At 47.2% G+C, this 12273-nt stretch overlaps 1 protein-coding gene across 9 annotated transcripts in view; it reads right to left on the minus strand.

Moving 5' to 3' along the window:
* The window catches only part of tns1b (tensin 1b), a 127786-nt gene that overhangs the window by 26340 nt on the left and 89173 nt on the right, over positions 1-12273 (minus strand). For all 9 annotated transcript variants that reach the window (XM_088003326.1, XM_088003330.1, XM_088003308.1 and 6 more), the window contains 12 exons: positions 11171-11220; positions 10015-10186; positions 9355-9405; positions 9156-9278; positions 7908-7972; positions 7290-7373; positions 7053-7165; positions 6919-6979; positions 6261-6336; positions 3515-3644; positions 3370-3435; positions 3157-3273 (listed from right to left, as the gene is read on the minus strand). In XM_088003326.1, coding sequence (XP_087859452.1) covers positions 3157-3273; positions 3370-3435; positions 3515-3644; positions 6261-6336; positions 6919-6979; positions 7053-7165; positions 7290-7373; positions 7908-7972; positions 9156-9278; positions 9355-9405; positions 10015-10186; positions 11171-11220 — 1108 coding nt within the window. The remainder of the gene's footprint in view (positions 1-3156; positions 3274-3369; positions 3436-3514; positions 3645-6260; positions 6337-6918; positions 6980-7052; positions 7166-7289; positions 7374-7907; positions 7973-9155; positions 9279-9354; positions 9406-10014; positions 10187-11170; positions 11221-12273) is intronic.

The raw sequence follows: 12273 nt of genomic DNA on the forward strand, positions 1-12273 counted from the left end.
GGTCCCACTCACATGTCCTCCCAGCTTTTCTCCCCGCAGCGTCACAGAAAAACAGCAGCACAGCCGAACCCTGGGCTGCAGACAGCAGTCTGAAGCAGAGCAGCACAGAGTCGCCGCCCCGCTGCGTCGCCCCGCCGCTGGACCAGGAGTCTGCGTTAACTCCTGCAGCTCCTCAGAGCAGCGGCAGGCGCAGCCGAACCGGGGAATAAAAACCAGCTGGGTTTGATCCTGCAGCCGAGGAAAAACAAAAACACAACAACCTGCCTCCAAACTGTGATAAACAAGGGAAGAACTCAAACTATCCAGCATGTTTGTATCTGTGAGACGCTGAGTGTTCACTGCTCTGACAGGAATCCACCGAAAGTCATCTGGAAGGACGAACTCAGACCGACAAACTGCAGCTGAAACCTCTCTCCATTGTTCATTAACTTTTCCAACATCAATTTTTGAGTCTTCCACAGACGCTCAATCGAATTTAGTTCTGGACTTTGACTAGGCCATGCTGCCACATGAATCTGCTTGGATCTGAAGCATCTCTGTGTAGCTCTGGCAGAATTTTCAGCAGAAACACCAGAAGCTCAGTGTTTGAGCAGAACCGTGTGAAACAGATGATTTTTGACTGACGGCTGAAGGCTCCGGGTCAGACTGGTTCTGTTCATGAGTCTGAAGTAGATCCAAACGGTTCTGCTACACATCATCACAACATGCAGCCAGTTCAGTCTCATATTTTATATACATATAATTCAAACCTTACAGTAAAAACTGCAATAAATTAAAGTTTAATATAAAATCAATTAAATTCAGTTTTTAAACAGAATTTAAGAATCAATAAAATTTATTCAAATAAAAATGGCTGCTGGTTTTTAAAAAACATGTTTGTCTTGTTTTGATCCCACTAGTTCAGGATGATGTGACACACACACACACACACACACGTTTGTGTTGCTATCTTTGTGGGGACTTTCCATTGACTTCCATTCATTTCTACAGCCTAAACCACCTTTACCCTTTTCCTAACCCTAACCCTTTACCCTTTTCCTAACCCTAACCATCACATTCCTAACCCTAACCAACCAAAACTCAATTCATACCTTAGCCCTAACTCTGACCCCTGACCCCAAAACAGGGTTTCCCCTCGTGGGGACCAGGCTCCGGTCCCCACAACGTAGTATATGTCAGGAAAATCGTCCCCACAAGGTATTACAAACAAACGCACACACACTCACACACATACACACACACACACACACACACACCTCCACAGAATGAGGTGAGACTTTCACCTGCTCTATTTTAGCAACATCTATTTCAGGGAGCAACACTTTATGAGCTGTGATAAAGGGAAGCCAAATGACCTCTGACCTTTGACTAACTGGGAGCCTAATAAAAACAGGTGGGGGAGGGGATGTGAGGACAGCAGCCTGACCCCTCCCATAACACACACACTTCCTGTTTGAGTGTTTTGTGGAGCGGCGTGGGCCGGTCCGGGTCGGCTCCTCGGTGCCGCTCAGGGCGTGGCGTCGCTTCCTTTTTTGGGTGGCACAGAAAGCGGCGCTCTGGTCTCAGCGCGACCGCCTCAGGGGAAACCTCGCTCCATGCCTGTGGCTCGGCCCAGGAATGTCTGCAGACCCGGGTCTCCTGGGCCCGGTTGGCTTCTCTGTTGTGATCATTTCACCACAGATGATTTGGGCCATAAAACCGTCTCCCTTCACCGTCGGCCATCATTTACACCCGGGTGGGGCGATTTTCAGGACATAATAAAACACAACAAGTTTATGAAGTGAGGATATTTTTGATGCAGAGCAGATCGTCGGGACGGTACGGTCCGTCTCGGTCCGTCTCGGCCCACAAGAAAACAAGAGCAGCTTTGGTTCAGAGGTCTTTGTGCCAATTATAGCTCAGTCCTGTCAAACACAGAAACATGTTTACACTGTGACATCTAGAGCGGATGGATCTGTCTTCATCCAACTGCTCAGCACCAAGACCTGCAGCCTCTGAACAGAACCAAGCCCAACCCTGGTGGGATCGAGTCCCAATGCGGACCGAGCTCTCAGTCTGGTCCTACAGGAACCGGATGGCTGCACAAAACCCAAGAGCTGAGACGACCTCCACACAGCAAGCCACAGCCATGAAACACAAATCTATTTAGACAAACTAAAAGGTCCAACATCACTGAATATCATTGGACGGTCAGTAAAACTCTCAGTCCTTGTACTAGACCTTCGAGTTGGATCCAATCACAGGTTTATACACCTTCAGAACGGGTCGATGCGGTTCAGCATTCTGTCTGTTTCTGCATCATTCCTTCAGTTATAGGTTCACAGGACAACGGTACGGTTAGGGCGGAGCTACAGGTGTCGCACAACACCGACAACGGTCAGTCAGTCCATGGACTGATGGACAGAAAGACGTCATTGCTTGTGACAGCCACACTTGTCGCACTAGGATGATGTTTGGCGTTTTGGGTTTAATCTGCCCACCAAGTGAGAGTCCAGCTTCTCACTGGGCCTCTCCACTCCCTGGCTTCACTCTCAGTGGTTAACATCTGTTATAGCCAAGTTGGGTGTGTCTCCAGTGTGTGAGTGGGAGCTGTGGTCGACGCTCTGATGATGTCATTGTGTGCGTCCCCAAACCAGTTTCTCCAAAATCTCTCAGTCTACTTGTTCGTCCGGGTTGGCCCGTCCAGTTGGCGTTGTATGAACTCTTCCTCCACAAATTAAACCTCAAGGTTTGACCTTGGAGTTAGGAATTTGCAGCTTGCCGTCTCACCAACTACAACAGTCTCATGGTGGGGAGGTTGGCATAAATCTACGAGCCAATCAATGAATGTGGTCTGCTGCCAATCAAATCATCTGTGCACAGTATCCAGCTTGGACCGGCTGGTTCCAACCCTGAGGTGGTTCCAAAAATGAGGAGGGACCACACTGGGCCTGCCACTGGAGATAAATCTGGTGGACTGGGGAAGAACTGGTTAAAGCCCATGGAGGAGAGTCATAAAACAGCATACCGACCCGTTCTGACCTGTTCCGACCCATTCCGCTCAGTAAGAACGAGGCACAGAAGAACCAGCATTTAATCACCTGTTCCACCTGAACAATGTTTGCAGAGATTTACTCCTCTTGAATATTTAGACCGAATAAAGACTCTGGTTCTCACCATCTGTGGTGTCCTCGCAGAGCTGGTTGAAGTTTTCATAGGAATCCCAGCGAATCAGAGGATCCTGGGTGTTGTAGTCAACCGAGACGGTCGGCCCGTTTTCCAGGTGGTCCATACCTTGACCAGAAGTACAAAGAGAAGGAGCAGAAGACGTGAACGTCTTTACATCAGAAGCTTGGACTCAAAGACAGGTTCGAACTCACTGATGCTTACCATGGATTTTCTCTGGTCCAAAGGAGAAAATAAACTCTACTTTTCCATATTCTGGAAACCTGTCATCTGAACAAAGGAAGCATTTTAAAGCATGAATCATTTCTACATCAAACAGGTGAAACCCAGAGGAGAAACGTCCTGTTACCTTTAAACGTCTCATCCAGCTCGTCCTTCCCAAACACGATTCCCAGGTCATGGATGGCGCAGGTGTGGAACTGGACCCGGAATATCACGTCTCTGCAGGAGCTGCGGTAGCGTTTGTGGTAGCACTTCAGCTGGGGGTCAAACAGTGCAGACAGAGGTCACCTTCAGACCGCTGGATGGTTCACAGACTGCTACAGCATCCTGACCCAGGAGCCCGTCTGGGATCTAACAGCTGCTGGCAGGAATGAGCACAGAGACGCTATGTGGTGCTGGAGCACATGACCTTTAACCTCTGGACAAAGGAAGCATCCTTCTGAGAACGATATTTTAAATGTCTTTTATATTGTGTGACCCAAAGTAGCATTGGGGCTACATTAACAAGCCCTCACATTTATGTAATGTTGCTTGATTCAAGCTTGTTAGCATGTGGCTAATGGTTTGAATCAGGTTCATGTGCCGCACAGGGGGGCCTTTTCCCCACTTGATCACCAGGCCCCCAAAATGTCTGTGCACACCCCTGGATACAGGATTAGAGCCTCGAAGTGAGTCCAGAGGTACCACCAGAACCCTGAACCGAACCGCAAACTCAACAAAGAAAACTTTCTCTGGTGGAAGAAGCAGCTTCTTTTAACATGTCTGGAAAATCTGAAGGAATATGAAGTTTGTCTCTCCCTGTTATTATTCTTATGCTGAAGCACGGAAGTGGCAGCATAATGCTCATTTCTAGAGATTTGGCTCCAGACAGATCAGGAAGAAAACCTTTAATAAAGACAAAACTGGTCGATTTAAAACAACCAAATGTTCACATGTCTCTCAGGACGGAACCAAAAACAAAAATATGAACAAATTAAATTTTTCCAAATGTGCTTTTAGAAACCTGAGGGAACACGGTTGTTATTTCCTAACAGTTCTGAACCAGAAGCAGCTTCTTCCTGTTTCATGTTTCCTCTATAAACACGAGATCTGGATCTGTGTTCACATTCAGGAATGATTCAGTCACAACATCGAACGATTCTTTTTCAGGATTCAGTTTTGTAATCAGCCAGTTTCTCCTGGAGGACCAGCAGCAGCTCAAATACTGAGAAATCAGATTTTTTTTCTTGCTCATTAAACACATCAGTGACCAAACTGAGTTCAATAAAAATCATCTAAATGCTAATAGATGATTTGATGCATTAATTTAGTCCCTCTGCTTTCTACCGGATGGAAAACCAGAAGCTATTTTTGTTTTTGTCGTTTGATGTTCGTTAGAAATAAGAAATTAACCTGAATGTGCAGAAATTCATTCAGTTTGTACGTCCTAAAAATGAACCAGCATCAATGTTCAGGATAAATTTCCATCCTAAAGTTAAATCAGAGACCCTGGGCCCCTGGGGGTTGGCCCCCGGCCCACAATGACATCATGTCCGTTCCTGTAATCACAACAACAAGAAGCTCCATCTGATCATTAATTCAGTAGAATCCATTAGTCCGCCTTAAACACGGGATGAGATACGAGTTTGGGTCTGTGGCCAGAAGCAGAACCGCAGAGTGGTTGTTCTGATGGACCCGGAGGACTCGGCTCATGGAGAACTTTATGGTTTCAGCGACAGGATGGAAATAAAACCAATAACATGACTGCTGGACCGGTTCTCCTAAAGAACCGGTTCTCAGAGTTAACCCAGTCCGCAGCGGCCCACTGCTGCATCAGAAACACATCGTGTGCTAACGAGGCTCTATAAACAGGCCTGCAGGATCCAGGCCAGCGGTCTCTCCCCTCGTTTTACTGCTTCTGTCAATAATCCCCATAAGCCGCTGCAGAGCGTTCGTACGGTGCCGGCTCTTCCTCGGCCGTCCTGTTGGGAACAAACCAACAAGATTCCCCAGAACCCGAACTCACTCTGCCTGCTGGGCCTGCCGCTTTTAAGGGGATCTTAAAATGATCATTACTGAGGAAAATATAGAATTTTAAACGGGTTTCTGGTCAGGAAGAGGTTTTTATGGGGTTCCATTGTAAAGTTACAGAGTGAAGTATTAACAGCAGCAGGTTTCCGTTGCTGAGCCCGGCGGTACGGATGCTGGAGCCGGGATCCAGCAGCCCACCGAGTTTTGGAGTGAAAATTTTAAATATCACTAGGTAGTTATGTTATTGGATGACACTGTTAACAATACCAACTAAAGTCTTAAAGGCAAACATTAGAAAACCCTAAAATAAACAAATAATGCTTAACCTGGTGGGGGCGCAAGTAAAGCCTGGTGGCCCGCCAGGCTGATAATACACTGCAGGAAACGTGAGCAGAAATTTGGGTCATTTAGCTTATTATAAGAACATAAAGAGGGGATCCATAATTTCACCATGTTATTCATTCATTCCTAAATGCCACAGTTTCAAACTAAATATAAAGATTCAAAGTAAATATTTAGCTAGGAAGCTAAATGTTTAGCTTGCTAGCTAAATATTGAGCTGCACATCTGAGCTTGTGGACAACAGAAAGGTAAGTTTAAAGAAATGACCAGCTAAATATATTCCATGCATAGTGAGGATATGAACACAGATATCAACATTTGGGCTTCTAACTGATATTTTTACATATTATTATTCATTAAACATCACATGTATGGCTTCCCATGACTAAACATTTATTGATTTAGATCCAAACATTCCTAAGGAAAGTTCCTGAGAGGTTTCTGGACATTTACTGGGACCAGTTGGAACCCTGAACTCCTTCCCAGTCACTACCTGCTCTGTGGATCGGCTCAGTTCTTACCAGGATGTCTCCTTTCAGAAGAAGACCAGGCTCAATGGTGATGCAGATGCTGGTCTGGCTGTTGCCTTGAACGTTGCTGCAGGAAGAAGAGACAAAATGTCAGATGATGACATCATCTTACTGGTTACAGTGGTGGAAACAGCCAACGCCATCCCACTGCCTGGGTGGATATGAGCCGATTTGTTCTTCAGGAGTGACTACCTGGTGCAGAAAGGTCTGGAAGGTTTTCTAACCCAACAGCCATGTTGGGTGTAAAATGACCAAGGAGCTCAGTGAAGATCTGAGATTTACAGAAGTTGGGAAATCTCCCTGCAGATTCCCAAATCATCGGTTCAAAGCGTTTCTTCAGCTCTTATTACCATAGAAGAAGAGCTGAATCGTCTCCTTGGTTGAAAGGAAGTTGCTTCCTCTCTGACTGTGGGAACCCTCAAGGGTCCTCATGTAGGAACAACCCTGAGGGCGTCCACACAGATGCCTGACTGCCTCTTTCATTGGCTCTCTAGTCACAAATTAATATCCTGTACCTCCTATACAAGAGAGGAGGCGATACTACTTGGCAATAAAGGAAAATCAGGCTCTTTATTATCCAGCCCTTACGAGTTCTCCATCCCTGGAATCTTGTAAAAGCGTTTGAGTGTGAGCATCTGCTAGGACTTACTAGATCCCAGATGTGTAGACGGGCTGCATGGCCTGGTAGATTTTCAGGAAGGGACGGCAACCTGCGGCAGAAACAGCTGTTAGAAAACGGCTGGAGGCGTCGGACGCAGGTGGAGAGCCGGATGGGAAACCGACCTCCTTTGGACTCGAAGTCTGGGATGCCGTGCATGATGACGTGATGAAGGAACAGCGGTTTGTTGTTGATCTTGATCTGGCCGGAGAGTAAGCCGCTGAAATACTCCACATACCTGAAGGATCAGAGAACCAGAACCACAGATCACAGATGATCTACAGTCATCGTTCCTAATCCAACAGCTAGTTACATGCTGGACGTGTAAACAAACAACATCACATGGTCATTGGGTCACTGACCTTTTCTGAGACGGCTGGCCCACAGGAAGAACTTTGTCTTCGTAGAAGCGCTTCATGGCGAAGCGGTCCAGAGCCTGGTCAGCGCTGCAGCAGACAGAGGCCAGGTTAGGACGTCTGCAGAGCCGCTTACCGTAACCACCACCACCTTCATGACTAACGTAGCAACCGTTACCGTTTCTAAGGCGTCCATCTTGTATTTGTAAATCTGATTTACCCATAATCCATCAGATTCATCACATTCAGGCAGCTTGCTGCTAATAAGGGCTCTCAGGCTGCTAACTGTCAGCTTCAGAAAAACTTCCAGGATAATCAGATTAAGGCAGAAACTGAAGCTTGTGAAGGGAGGCGATCTGAAAACATCATGTGTTCGTCAGATTGTTACCGTTTGATCCTAAAAACAAACCCATGAAAAAAAAGAGCAGAGGCCGTCTGGCATAATCCGAGTCTTATGATGCAGAGACAGTTTTAGCTAACTTGCTGCTTTCTGCTCATAATTACATGGAGCGTATCTCAGTGTTTGCTGCTCCTGAGGAAGCTGTGTGAACTGAGAGCATCACATGTTTGGCTCCTCATTGTCCGGTCATCAACATGGCGCCTGATCGGAGACTCCAGACCCACCTGGCAGATATGTTGCTGTAGTGCATGTAGGCTGCCACCACCACACCGGTTCTGCCCCGGTTCCCCTGAAAACAGACCAGAGAGGCGTCAGTAAGGAGAGCGCAGTCCAGCAGCGCCCCAATTTAAAATCACTTGTTAACTTTTTCAGCCAAGAGGTTTCTGAACCTAAAACCTGAAAACAGGCGATGGACGGATTTTATGACATGTGAAGCGGTTTGAAGGGATTCCTGCCTGCCGTTTTCTCTGGTTTCCGGCATCAGTTGGAGTGATTTCCTCCCGTTTCTCTCTGCAGCAGATCGGTTGGAGTGATTTCCTCCCGTTTCTCTCTGCAGCAGATCGGTTGGAGTGATTTCCTCCCGTTTCTCTCTGCAGCAGATCGGTTGGAGTGATTTCCTCCCGTTTCTCTCTGCAGCAGATCGGTTGGAGTGATTTCCTCCCGTTTCTCTCTGCAGCAGATCGGTTGGAGTGATTTCCTCCCGTTTCTTTCTGCAGCAGATCGGTTGGAGTGATTTCCTCCCGTTTCTCTCTGCAGCAGATCGGTTGGAGTGATTTCCTCCCGTTTCTCTCTGCAGCAGATCGGTTGGAGTGATTTCCTCCCGTTTCTCTCTGCAGCAGATCGGTTGGAGTGATTTCCTCCCGTTTCTCTCTGCAGCAGATCGCCGCGACTCAAAGTGTTTCTGCCTTATAAACTGCAGCTGCTCGAACCGCGCTGAGGCAGTGGAAATAATTTGTTGATCTGCTGAAACCCGACATGGCCCGGTTCCTCCAAGCTACATTTCCCAACTTTTAGAGCAAAATAATAATAAAAAAAAGCTGCAGTCGTCATGGCAACCTCCCAGTGGGAACGCGGCCTGAAAACGAGGAGCGCGGCGGGTCTGACAGGAAAACATCCAGGCGTTCTGAGATTTTGGGGCATCAGCTCGGTAATTGCTCTTGGATGTCGTTTTTATTGGCGCCAGATGAGTGTGGCTCGCCACAAAAGTTTAACGTGAAGCAACAACAGGGAAATATTGGTCAAGTTGAGATTTTATGGCACTGTTGAGGGCGAAAGAGTAAATAAAGCTGAGCAGCCATGATGACGGTTCTGATTGTGTTTTCCTAAGCCTGCGAGTGGAACCTGACCCAAACAAACACCCCGCCCTGTTCCACCAGGACGGGCATCAGCACAGAGCCGCAGCTGGAGCCCAGAGAGCAGTCCCCAGCCCCCCCTGCTGTCTGCAGAGGGAACTGCACCCGGCCCAGCCTCACCTTGTTGTGGATCACCACCACGTTGTGGCTGTCCGCGCTCAGCCACGTGTCCATGGCCTTACAGATGCTGCAGATCTTATCCAGAGCCGGAGCGTGGTGGTCAGGCCAGCCGAAGTCCAACACCTGGGAGGGAGGAAGAGGAGGATAAGATGAAGAGCAATCAGGATGTGGGAGAAACGAGTGGAGAGCAGAAACTCACCTTCGGATTGAGCTGACTGATGTCATAACGCTTCTCACTGAGGTTGAAGAGCTGAACAGAAAGAAAATATTAACAGAGGCGTTTTGACACATTAGAGAGAAACTAATTTAGTTAAGTTTAGATTTTTTATATCCTAGTTTTGTTAAAATCCTTAAAAAAATCAAAAGCATCTGCTTAGTTTAGTTTAAGATAATGCTAAAGCACATAATGCTAAAGCCCTACATGAACATGGCTTTACCAGAAGCTAATGCTAAAGTGCTGCCATGTGTCACAAGGAAAACGTGATGAGGCCCCTCAAAACGATTCCGAAATGTGAACCTTTGCAAGCATTTCTTGAAATAACTCTCCTGGTTGGTTATGTAAATGCTAAAGCGCTAAGCTAAAAATTAGCTCTGCAATTAGCAGAAGGTGGAAACATCTCCAAATGTTAATGAACTAGTGGCGTGAATCTCCATGATAACCATCAGATGCTACCTACAGGCTAACCGCTGCTTGGAAAAAGCCTTTCTTCCTTCTACCATCACAAACGTAAAGGTGTAGTTTGCTGGACTTTAGCGTTAGCCGAGTCTCAGAAAATGTTTCCACTGGTCGAGTTTGGACAGGAACCGTTCATGATGGCAGCTGGACATGAAGCTGAAGCACATGAGTGAGTTCTGGTACCAGGTAGCTGTGTCCGTGTTTGGAGCGCAGCATGGAGGCCACCTCCCTCAGGTTGGCGGCGTAGCTCTGCTCCTCCACGCTGCTGGGGAACGACACGGAGATGATCCGCTCTGTGATGTAGATCAGGTCCAGCTCGTAGCCTTCGTCCAGCGCCTGGAGGAGACTCGCGCTCCTGCAGGCGGACAGCACAGATCAGAGGTTAGCAGCGCTGCCGCTCGCTCACATTCCTTCACCTCAAACATCCTAATAAGGAGAAGGCAGAGCCTGCAGCATAAACACTGAATCCACGGCGACATCAGTCACTTCCTGCAGCTGATCGCTGACGCACCGCGCGGCCGCACAGCGAGGGGGATTCAGAGAAATGTGAGTGCCTCACAAGTTCATCATGTGATGAAGGGAAGGATTCTGAAGGGACGGCTGGGAGTCAGATCGGGTCAGTTAACACGAGTCAGAGGAGAAGAGAACCAGAACTGACTAACCGGGTCGTTTAGTTTGAATTAATCTGACAGAACTCAACAGAGTAACAAAACCTAAACCCTTTTTTACAGATCCAATGTCTAAATTTGTCCCTAATGGTTCCATCTTGTTTAATTCTACAATATTTAAGCTAAACAGGTCTCAGTGCTGCCCTCATTGGGTTGAATGTTGGTACTGCAGTTGGATTTTCTTACTGGTTCCAGCGTCACTCAGCCCCACATTCTGGTATAAAACCAACTCGCCCCCTGGTGGCGAGTCAGGAGGTGGAGTAGCAGCCTTGCTAGCATTGATTGTTGGCGTTACTAAACTTTGCATGTGTGATTCATTTCTGATGTGCGTCGCCTCTCTGGTTTGTAAGCTGCTGTTTTGAAAAAAGTCGCCAGATTTATTGCTAGTCACTTTGTTGAAAGACTGAAATCTAGAAACTTTTCTCAGTTTTCATTTTGTTTTGTTTTTTTCTTAAAACGTTGCTAAGCGATCACTGGTTCCTTTTTGTAAAAAGTTTCTCGATTTGTCACAAGTAGGTTTTGGAAAAACAATCGCTGCAAAGTGTCTGAAGTCAACAACTTTATTCCATCAAACGTTGCTTCCTGATCTTTATTTCTCCATTTTTATCACCATTTGTTGAACAGACTGATGAGACGAGTGAAACTGTCCGTCAGACGGAGAGCAAACCCACCTGGACGCTCGTCTCCGTGACTCCACGCTCTTTGAGGATTTTGTTGAACCCTGAAAATGACAGAAAACCAACAAACATCAGAAATCTGAGATAAACGCTTCGATCTAAACTAATGAACTGAAACCTGATGGGAGAGAAACAGAGAATCTGTAGAAAACATGTCAGAGACCCGAGCTGAACCAGAACCAGAACCAGGAGTTCTGATCAGTTCGGTCTGATCTACTGGGAGGAAAACCCGACTAACTGGGATTGGAGGCAACACAGCTGGAAACCACAGAATTTACACAACTCAAACCTTGAAGGGAAAACGGTTCAGTTCAAGGATTTTCCAGGATTTCAAAGCAGGGAGCTGAGTTTCTACAGGGTCTGGAAAAGTCTGGAAAACCATCCAACCAATTATCCATCCATCCTGATCTTCACTTGGACTCAGATCTCTTCTCCTCTTACTCAGTAAAGTTTTGCAGTTTACAGCAGTAGAGCCATCTAACAGATCAACTTCCTGTTTCTACAGGAAGTTGATCTCCACCTGCAGCTCTGATCTTTACGGTTCTCCTTCATGGTTCAGTCAGCAGATCAGAGCGAAACTCTGCTGCAGTAAAAACCTCAACATGACGGAGACCATGAGCCTGTGTGTGTGTGTGTGTGTGTGTGTGTGTGTGTGTGTGTGTGTGTGTGTGGCTTCTGGTTCACATGACGTGTTCCTGCAGCAGCAGGGAGGTTTGGATCTGGAGGTGGCTGACTGTGTTTGGCTCCACTGAATCTGACAGACATGGAGGCCCGGGAGGCCCAATCCCCCCTCCCCCCCGTGGGGGGCGGGGTCACATGACCCTGAGGGGAGAGTGGGGGGGGGGGGTTAACCCCCTGTGCTCCTCCAGCAAACTGAACCCATCTGCAGCAGCAGGAAGATCTCAGAGTGAAAAACGATCCGAATGAGGAGCTGGTTACCATGGAGACCATGACGACTAACCAGTCCGCTCCCTGAGATAACCAGATAAAACTCCCAGTTTGGCTACCAGGTTCACGATAAAAAGAGAGAAACATCATCCTGTTTCAAAACTCTGAAATCCCCTCAGACTGATTTTTACCTCCATCGTTTATTTGCC

This window comes from Poecilia mexicana, unplaced genomic scaffold, assembly GCF_051168715.1.
Source record: "Poecilia mexicana isolate PSO_F unplaced genomic scaffold, ASM5116871v1 scaffold_2, whole genome shotgun sequence".
In the NCBI taxonomy this organism is placed as follows: domain Eukaryota; kingdom Metazoa; phylum Chordata; class Actinopteri; order Cyprinodontiformes; family Poeciliidae; genus Poecilia; species Poecilia mexicana.